At 36.5% G+C, this 10674-nt stretch overlaps 1 protein-coding gene across 1 annotated transcript; it reads right to left on the bottom strand.

The window, feature by feature from the left end:
* Positions 1-3131: 3131 nt before the first annotated feature.
* Positions 3132-8958, bottom strand: LOC121316575 (kelch-like protein 32). The gene is made up of 4 exons (XM_041251617.1): positions 8938-8958; positions 5422-5614; positions 4481-4558; positions 3132-3631 (listed from the first exon to the last, which is right to left on the bottom strand). Exons 1-4 carry the CDS (start codon positions 8956-8958, stop codon positions 3447-3449), a joined length of 477 nt encoding a protein of 158 aa, XP_041107551.1. The 3' UTR covers positions 3132-3446.
* Between the last annotated feature and the right edge of the window lie 1716 nt (positions 8959-10674).

The following is a 10674-nucleotide window of genomic DNA, read 5'->3' as shown; positions in this document are numbered from 1 at the left end:
TCATATTGGTTGCTTGAATGAAATGTGTTCATTTCCTGACTAAAACTGCTACAGATGGCACAAACTAGTAATGACCATTTATGTATTTGTATTCAAGTGTTTTTTTGTTTTTTTTCATTATGTAAATAACAACACATGGTAGTGGATTCATTTATGTATCATCTTCCATCCAGTCAGTCTGGCACAACCATAACGCTTATGTGTGTTTTATAATAGAAATACAGGGTCAGCTATTCAAACACATTAAACTTGTCCAGGTGACACCTGCAATTCAGTCAGATCACTGGACTTTTCCAAACTGGTTTCTAATCAGCAATAAATATAAAACCAACTAAGTTGCAGTAGATTTATTCCTGCCTGTGCAGTATGTTTGGTAAAGGGCTTGAATAGCAATTATATTGTAATAACCAGGTTACCAATTCATGTTATTGCATGGTAACTAATGTGTACTTACATGGAACTGCTCTTATGAACAATATTGTAAAACCTGCTGTAATTACACAGTAACAGATTTGTACAGTTCACTTCCATGTAGTCATACACTTATTACATCAGTAGTTAAGCAATCGCAAAACCTGATGCACATCTGTCATAACTTTCTTAAAATTCACACATTGAAGTTTGCTTTTTAATGGAGTGATACGAAACTCAACAGAAATGTGCTCAAAATGTAATTCAAAAGTCCAGCCAATTAGGAGCCTCCAGCAACAATGTTGGTTTCAGGTGCACAATCAATTAACAAGGACGTTGAACCCAAAAGCAATTAAGAACTACTGTGTAGAGTGCAAACTAGTGTCTAAGGCTCATGGAGCCACAAAAGAAAAGCTGGGCAGCAAACTGCCTTCAATATCCAGAATTTCATTACAGTAAATTCTGTCTAAAAAAAATCGGCATTCTGTACAATTCGGCGTTGTTTTGGGGTTCCAACCAAATCCCTATTGAAATTAATGGTGTGAAGCTCTCTACAATTTGTAAGTCTTGTCTGCCTAAAATCGATGCATATCTGACTGTGCAGTCTGGCACCCAGTCACCTGATTTTTCTTTTCTACGTTTATAAATCAACTATGTTGCAAAAATACACCAGGCATGGTACAGTACATCTACAGTCAAATCCTTATTTACATAAACATTTAAATGAATACAATCTTTGATTCTACACCTGGAATCTACTTTTTAAATTGTTCAAATAGTTGTTCTACCTTTACTTTGTTATGTACAGTATTACATTTTACAGCAGCTCCGGAAACCCGCACACTGCCTAATCTGGCACAATTTTTCGGTTCATGCAATGCTGGCTTAGACAGCCTTTACTCTATTTTTCATTTCAGTAATCATTTTGATGACATCAATTTTTCATTTGAAGATACAAGAAAGTAATGTTGGTACTCGAAATGCAGTTAACATTAAAATAAAAACTCACTTCATAAAATCTAAATTGCTTACTTATGATACTGGTAATTTAAATCTTGGTATCACTTATTCTGGATTACATTTTAAAACAGCTTGCACCATCAAGCACTCGGAACGCCTCCATTTGTTTGGCTTATAAACGCCCACTGAAAGTATGTTTTGAAATGTACGGCCATTAAAATGTGTTAAGCACATTAAACTCACGTCCTAAAACTGTTCATTTATTCAGGGGCTTGCTTTCTTTGGCTTGATTGGGACTTTTTGTACCTTGAAATGTGCGAAGACATAAAGCATGGAGGCAAAGCCTGGGCATTTAATACAGTTAACTCTTAGATTTCAATTCACACTTAACTTTCTTCTATACTGTACTTTAAAGTTGTAAATCAAATAACACAACCCCAAACACATGTGTCACTGTGGCAGGGCAGAAAAGCCCTGCATATAATTAGAGGGGGTGGGGCAAAGCCCTGCATATAATTAGAGGGGGCAGGGCAAAGCCATGCATATAATTAGAGGGGGCGGGGCAAAGCCATGCATATAATTAGAGGCAGGGCAAAGCCCTGCTTTTATTTATATATATATATATATATATATATATATATATATATATATATATATATATATATATATATATATATATATATATATATATATATATATATATATATATATATATATATATATATATTATATACAACAAAGAAAACACTAATTTTAAATAAACATAACAGCATGCATTTTTAAATCCTAATACACTGTGTTTTAACTAAACACAAAATACATTTAAATCATAACAGTCACCCATTCTAAAAATAAATATATATATATATATATATATATATATATATATATATATATATATATATATATATATATATATATATATATATATATATATATATATATAATTTTATAATAGTTAATTTTAGAATGGGTGAATGCGATTTAGTTAAAACACAGTGTATTAGGATTTAAAAATGCATGCTGTTATGTTTATTTAAAATTAGTGTTTTCTTTGTTATTGTGTTTGGTATGAATGTAGTCTGGCAGAGGCAGTGTTAGTAGCTTGTCTCTATCAGACAGCTTGTGTGAATGCATGGTCTGCAGTCTGTGATTGACTGTCGACCATGCAAAACAAACCATCTCCGAAATTGATTAATTTAGTGATAATTCGGAGACGGTCACAAGCAAAAAAACCTGCAGCTCTTGTTGTTCTGGGTGGGTGTTCAGAGGAGAGAACAACAGCGAGCGGAGAAAAGCAAAACCGAAAGTAAAAAGCAAGCAATTGCTACTCGTGCTGGGGAGGCCAGCACAGTACTTGTTTATGTGGTGTCAGTGTCTGTGACCTGTTTTTGTTTAAACTTTTATTTTGCTCTGTGTGTTGTTTTTGTTCAAATATTTATTCTATTTTTGTTTAAAAAAAAAACAGCGCTGCGGTGTGCTTTTCACCCGTAGTACCTGTGTGTGTGTCTCTGTCAGCTTTCTGGTTTGGGGATCTCATCTACTCAATACCTTATCATAGTCGCTTACAATGAAAGTCTGAGTGATCAGGCTAAAGTTGTTTGTTTTTGGCATTAAATAAGGTTTGTCTGGATATTCCCCAAATCCAGATTTGTATCAATGATAACTGAAATAAAATACATACGTTAACCTTTATTGCAGACCTGCAAAACAAGAATTCACAGGTTTGCTATTAGTGTTTTTTGTGGGTGGTGGAATGATTCATTTCCTACCTGTTACATACATTTAATACATTTGTACTATTGTTGAAACTCTTTAAACATGGCCTTTGTTTTAATAGGGCCCATTCTTCACTCTTACACTGAGGCTCCGTACATGTATGTCTGTATTTCTAGTTTGCCGTAGCTGCATCATCCATTTACAACATTCACTTCTGGGGAGTGAGATCCAGTCTTTTCTGCTTTTATGCTGCAGAAAGTTACACTGCAAATGAGAGACATTTGGTTTGTTTTGAGGATGTTGTATCACATTGGATCTTGAGGATGCAGATGTGTTCAATGCTTTTTTTTTTTTTTTTACACAGTACCGATTCTGTGATGAGGCACTTGCAAGGTCTGGAGGTTGGGGCAGGTGAAATATGGAGCTGGGAGGATGCTGGTTGCAATACAATTGGAAGCGAATGGGAGCGTCGGGCCATAGAACACCTCCTCCTTGCCTTCTGCGCTAACACCCAGCACCTGGATTAAATAACACAGGATTGTAAACCTGCAAACAAAAAACACCCGAATCCCCTTATTCTGTGATAGACCTCTGTAAATGAAATGGAGTAAATAAAATAAAGCTAATAAAGAAAGAATTAGACAACAGGTGACATCTGCAGGGCAGTTACATGTAGTAGAATTTTATTTTTTTTTTGTCAACAGATGTTCTTATTTCAGGAAATGACCGTTTAACTGAGAATGTTACTATCATTTTTAATGGTGATAGCAAAAGATTAATACATAACAGAAAACAATGCACTATAATTGAAAGTGTAAGGCACATACAATTGATGTGTGTGGTATGTACATGTAGATTAAAGTACTCTATACTGTATATAGTACAGTGTTTAATAATAGAAGGCTGCTGAATCATGTGTGTTAGTCAAGAATATGAAACAAAATTTCAATAAGACAAAAGACAAATAAATATAGAAAATCACAAGAGAATAAAAAAATAAGGATAAAATGTTCAAGAATGTTACTGTACTCCCATTATAATATGACTTTATTCAATATATTTAAAAGGAAAGGACTTGCCAGCTGAGTACTAGAAGTTACCTTTTTTCAGAAGTCTTATTTGTATTTATTTTCAATCCACTAAAAACCTAAGGCTATTTACATGCCTATTAACAACCCCCCACAAGCAACTTGATTAATTACCATGGTCTTGTCTTTGTCTGAAAATTGCCCCTATACCACTTGCTATCTCCACCTCAGAAGCACATACACACACACACACACACACACACACATACACATACACACTGCCAACAAGGGCAAGCAAGTGTCATTCCAGAGGCGCATGTGTAACAGAACTTCCTTCTCAAGGTTCACTCACCTGGATACAAGCCCATTGGTCCATATAGAATATCCTCCTACAAGATATATTCTTCCATTGTGGACAGCTACTCCTGACTCATTTTGTCCTGGGCAAGAAAAAAAAAAAGAATGATCACAAGCTTCAAATGTCATTAACAGATTCTTTAGATTTCCTTTTCCTTATTTGCAATCATTCCAAGTAGTTCTGGGATTGTTTCTCCAATAGTTCTCATTTTTCTCTAGCTCTGTCTTTACCTGGCTTGTGACTTGCCCTCAGGTTGCCTGGTGTTGAACAGACTTCCTGATTCCGTTCCAGTCATGTGACAATTGACCCTTCAACTCTGCTTGCCCCATCACTCTTTCTCAATATAGAGTAGGTGCCATTGTCACATGACTTGGAATGAGGAAGACTGTTGAGTGTCGGCACTTGTATTCTGCATGTATAGTAAGCTCAATGTAAGGGCAGAGCCAGGGGAAAGTCAATTAAGCAGAAACAAAATGACACAATGAATTAAAAACAGCAACTAGACTTTCATTCATGATTGTGAGGCCCATAAATGTACAATGACACCATAATCAATAAGAGTTATTATTGACTGTAACAGCCTTCATTCAAACAATCTGGCTCATGCATGTTATATTATTACAATACAAAATGCCCAAATTACTGTGAACGTGAAAAAGTAACAGAGGATACAGCCTAAACCCCAGATACAACACATTATTATATATATATATATATATATATATATATATATATATATATATATATGTGAGTGTGTGTGTGTGTGTATTAATATACACACACACACACACACACACAGTCTAAGCATCTACATTTCAATAACATACTTGTGTTAAAATTGCTTCTTCAAGTACTCATTTATTTTTTAATCAGCTGACGAATGGTGGAGCTCTCATATTCTGTGGGAATCCTAGGACCTTGAGGCAGGTCTAGCTGTGAACCTACCTGTAAGCAAACTGAAGCTGCACTGCGCCCACTGATCCATGTCAACGTCGTAGGAGTCTATGTGCCGCACAAGGATACGATCGTTGTTGTAGTCTAGATCGTTTCCCCCCAGGACGTAAAGCTTTCTGCGGACCGGTGCCATTACATGGTACACTCTCCTCTGCAGCATTGCACTGCAGCTAATCCACTTGTTCTGCAGTAGAGGGGGGTGGCGGGAGAAGTTACTACACAGTAGCAGAAATTACACAAGTTTCAGCAGTAGGCTCCAGTACATAAGTTGAAATCAAACAATTTTGCACCTGCGTCTTCTTTTTCCATATAACACCATGACCTGTATCTAAAAAATGAAATTCATACATCATGATGGACACTGGCGGACAGACCCATCTACCCTCAGATTGTGACACTTATTTTTTTTTTATAAGGATAACGAGTAATATGTCTGCTAGAACAAGAAATGCATTATAAAGTGAAGCCTGTGAAATATTTTAGATTTTTATGAGAAGGCTGTTACTAGGGCCCCGTATGCTAGTCAGTCAGTTTCATTGGACTAAACAGTAAAGAACAGTGTAAGAAACAAAATGCTAGTTTTATAATAGCATTTAAAGTTAGAATGTAAAAACATGATTCAACCACCAGATATTTCTTCATTTCTGGGAATTGGTCTTCTCCTCTGCAGTGGTATGCTGTTTTCATTCAAAAAAGAAAACATCAAACCCAAGGAGGAAGAAAATAATCCAAAAAACATTAGTGCTCTTAATTCATGCATATAGTGGAAACTCTTATCCCACAGATGACAATTACAGAGATCTGTGGGAAAGCAAAGATACTATCTGTCCCTAGCCATGTGTGACTACCCTTTCAGAAAAGTTAAAAAATGAAATGCCATTGAGATACCATTATAGTAGCAGTGTACTATCCCGAGGAAGCTTCTGCAAAATAATCATAGCAGATCCCAGCATAACAACAATGACAACACAACCAGTGGTCCTGATATGGGGATACCTTGCTACTTATATTAGAGGTGTTGCAATGCGTTACCAATGTGATACCCTGGGTTTGAAAACAAATCCTATCATTGCATTGACAGTACATATCTTTTGGCAAGCCTTACCATTTCTAAACATTAAATGAGTGCTAAGCATGGATTTTTAGCAGTCTATTACCTAGCAACATTATAACCTGTCATGTGTTTAGGATGTGTTTGCTTGGTTTTTTTATACTTAGGACCTTTTTATACTTAGCACCAAGATGTAGTGTTGTACTTCTGTATATCCCTAAAGCAAGACCAATCAAAATATTTTCAATACAAGAAAAGGACCAGTGATAAGAAGCTAATAAGCAGTAAGAAAATGAATTTGAAAGCATTGATAACTAACACCATAAAATGTGAATAGTATGCAGCTTGTACAGTGTGACATGATCAGTAGGTTAACTGCTTTTGTTGGGAAAACAATATTTTGTCAATGTTTTAATATTCTCTAATCTAGCAGCTTTAGAAAAGTCCAGGGTTAAACCAACAGGATTTCACTGGCCTGGCTTCAATTCCATCTTAAGTCATTTGTGAAATTAGTTTTTCATTTTCTGTTACTGTAATATCCAGTGGAGAGTAGTTGTGCTTGTGACACTGGCATCAGTATTAGTCCCTCACCTTCCATGAAGATTAATTACAAAAAAAAAAAAAAAAAAAATGTTAAGATATCATGTGGATTGACGATCATCAACTGTCATCAATACTAATAATAAAAAAATCCAATGGCTTTCTATCTATTCCTTGTTATTCATTCTCAAACACACACACGCACACACACACACGCGCACACACACACACACACACACACACACACACACACACACACACACACACACACACACACACAACCAGAGCCAGCTCCTCAACATTCTGGGGAAGCATGTTTGAGGAAGAAAAACAGTGGAGATACTTAAGCTTTTCATTGAGAATTATATATATATATATATATATATATATATATATATATATATATATATATATATATATATATATATATAGATAATTATATATATATAGGATATTAGGGACTGATAGAAGGTTTATAATCGAAACGTTACAAATTAATCATCAGCCTTAATTAAAGACCAAGTTACGACGATAGGGGGACTGTACGGCGGACATCTGTTGGTAGACCGACATACTCCGTCTCTAATCTGGCTGTATGAGGCAGAGATGGGTCCCCTGACTGCATCTCTGCTCCTACCCCCACCCCCCCCCCCCTCCTCTGCAAGAACTGGCAGGTGAGCCATCAAGCGCTGCGTCAACAATGAAGCTCAGGGGCCTGGAGGGGTCACTCCTAATAAACCACTGTTTGAATACTAATCAGTGGTGGGGAAGCAGAGGTCACCACTGTCTGCTTGTTAGCAGGTAGCTGGTGTGCTCTGCGGCAGATGGCAAGCATTATCGGTTCCCCACGCACACACACACACACACACACACACAAAAACAGAAGAAAAAAACTGAAAAAAAAACTGAGCAACACAACCATCCTCCCCAGCAGCAAATACAGTGATTGGGATTCTGCACAGGCAGTCACACGCAGATGGAACACTTGCCTGCTTCTTTGTCTAAACAATATAGGGACTGCAGTGTGCCCAGAGCTGACAGAGAAAAGAAAATCCTAACACGTGCCTTTTCCTATCTGAATTAACCCCTTACCAAAACCACAATTTATAGATAGACACCCCCCCCCCCCTCCACCTTTCCCTTAAATGGCTTAAGCTAAATATGTTCAATTCAAAGGCTATCTGTACTGTCATTTGAAGCTACAGCAAAGGGTCATTGGTATGATAGTGTGCCAATATTATGTACCGTAACATGCTGTGTGTCCAGTTCCTCTTGCTGTATAGGAGATGTCAAGTTGTGCAGTTTGGATGACCCTATGCACTGGAATGTACTGGAATTGTGATTGGTTGTTTTCTCATATGTGATTTATACAGCAATTTTATTTAATTAAAACGCTTCTAAAACTTGTTATATTAGGCCTCATCTACCAATTTGCTTACCATGTAAAAAGTGTAAAAAGTTTATTCACTGCTTTTAAGGGCTATCATGTTACTTTTGATGTAAATTCACTGCAGCACACTCAACTTGCTTTCTAAGCACAGCTGTGTGCAAGATCAATGGTGGGTACATTCCTGCACTTATTACTGGCTTCTTCACATTTATTGACAATCTACACATCAAAACATACTGGAGCAGCTGAGGCAAAACAATCATTCTTCAAATCGACTGGATCAGATCGATGTTTGCCACTGACATGAGGACTGGTCCTGCAAACAGGTCCTGCAAACAATTTAGTGTGCTTTTCTGCAGCTGATTTAAGGAGAAACATCAGCAGCGTGTGAGAGAGAGAGAGAGAGAGAGAGAGAGAGAGAGAGAGAATGAATTTCCAGGATTTTGTTTCCACGCATCGGGACAGTTGGTGGGAATCCTGACTGTTGGCATGTATGTGCAGTAGCTTACTCGAGAACGATACGCACCTGACTTGGGTCATACACCATTAATCTGTTCTGATACTGTGCAGTGTTCATTACACCACCTGCAACATGAAAAACAGAAAATACAATTCAATCTCATCTGTATTTTTAAAATTCATATATCAATGGACATGACTTTGCATTGTGATGTTCTAAATCTGCAGTCCTGGATAGCCATTTTGCATATTTGTAAAGCTCTGGCTAGAACTGCCTCTGAGTGCAGTACATTAGCAATACTGTAGAGAATATCACTTAATATCATTAAATACAACATTACAACAGTAGTGAGTAAGCAAAGGGTTAATTCATGAATTCCTCATGTTCATAATAATAATAATAATAATAATAACAATAATAATATCCGATGCAGAATGTGTGCTTCAATACACTTTACCTCACCGTTTGTTTTTTTTTTGTTTGTTTTTTTTTAAATTTATTAATTCACCAGAACGAGATCCCGTAAATTTGCATACAGCATTGACAATCCCAAACCGGATACCATATTAAAAATGATTACTCTGTTCCTTTAATTTCTGCAAGACTCTTTGCCTGTAGCTCTTCTCATAGCTTTGAAAGTCATCAGACAGATTTGTCAGAGTTTAGGTTATGATACCACATGCTGGCACCGCTGTCCCTTGCAATCAAAGCCACTGCTTAGATTTGGTGGCTGCTCTAACAAGTATATTATATAGATTGACAATTTTGATTCCCCACCCTGGGGAGCTAATCTGCATTTTAAGAGCTTTCAACCCAAGCCACTGTCATTAACGTGCCTAATCCTTCACCAGTTTCACTTCACTAGACACATTTTTTTTTTCAACTTTAAAATGGTCCAATTTCTGGGCTGATATGAGTGCCTCAGGCCTCCTTGCTGATTCCCTTTGCCGGTGATTTATTATTTAAACTTGCTTAAACCTGTATCCTTCGAACAGCCAGTAAAAATGATATTCAAATATGAGAGGTCACCATGACATGAAAGAGTGAGATCCCACGATCGACTCAAATTGAAGAATAAAAGCTTGTGTAATATGGATTCCAACCGAAATCATAATATATATATAAAATTTAGAGAGAGGAGAGAGAGTGAGTGTGTACTACTGTCTGGTCCCGGAACTATCTTCAGCAAGATTTTAGACTTCGCACTTTAAAATACAGAAAGCTGCTCTTGTTTTACATAATATTGTTTTAAGATTTTTTTTCATTTTGGGGGGTGGGGTGGATTTGTTATTTTTTGTGATAGTGGCTTGATAGTGGTGTGACTTCTACAATTCCAGCACAGCTACAGTACGTACAGTAGCTACCTCGGAACCCTGAGAGACTCAAGGTCACTCTAGTTTTTATACTAGTTCTATGTAAAAGTACTCATATACTAAACACACCCCAAAATTGTTATTTGATCACAGTTTCAAAAGTTAGATGAAATACATTAATACTTAACAAAAGTAACTAAATAGTTCACATTAAGGATCTGTTTAAAAACTAAGAACTGCTGATACCGAATACCGTTTTGTTTCTGCTGAAGACAGCATACATTATGAAAATTTTAATATAGACAATCACTTCTCGGTACATAGGATACCGGTACAATCTCCATAAAGCATTACTTCAGTAAAGCGCACACATGATGGATATTCTTAATAAACAATAAATAAATAAAAAGTTTCAAGTATTAAACTTTGGGGCACTCAAATTCACTGAAAGGTTATTAGATTTCAGGCTCCGGAAATTCAATATACAGAG

The sequence above is a fragment of the Polyodon spathula genome, chromosome 6 (genome assembly GCF_017654505.1).
Source record: "Polyodon spathula isolate WHYD16114869_AA chromosome 6, ASM1765450v1, whole genome shotgun sequence".
Taxonomy (NCBI): domain Eukaryota; kingdom Metazoa; phylum Chordata; class Actinopteri; order Acipenseriformes; family Polyodontidae; genus Polyodon; species Polyodon spathula.
The sequence above is the reverse complement of the archived record's forward strand: the minus strand, read 5'-3'. Positions and strand labels throughout refer to the sequence as shown.

Bases quoted from the DNA above. Each gene is read 5' to 3' on its own strand.
- LOC121316575 (XM_041251617.1), bottom strand. From the start codon at position 8,958: ATGGTGTATGACCCAAGTCAG. The intron at 5,615-8,937 runs GTGCGTATCGTT...CCTCTACTGCAG, and splicing joins TGGTGTATGACCCAAGTCAG to AACAAGTGGATTAGCTGCAG. The intron at 4,559-5,421 runs GTAGGTTCACAG...TTTCTTGCCCAG, and splicing joins CAGCTTCAGTTTGCTTACAG to GACAAAATGAGTCAGGAGTA.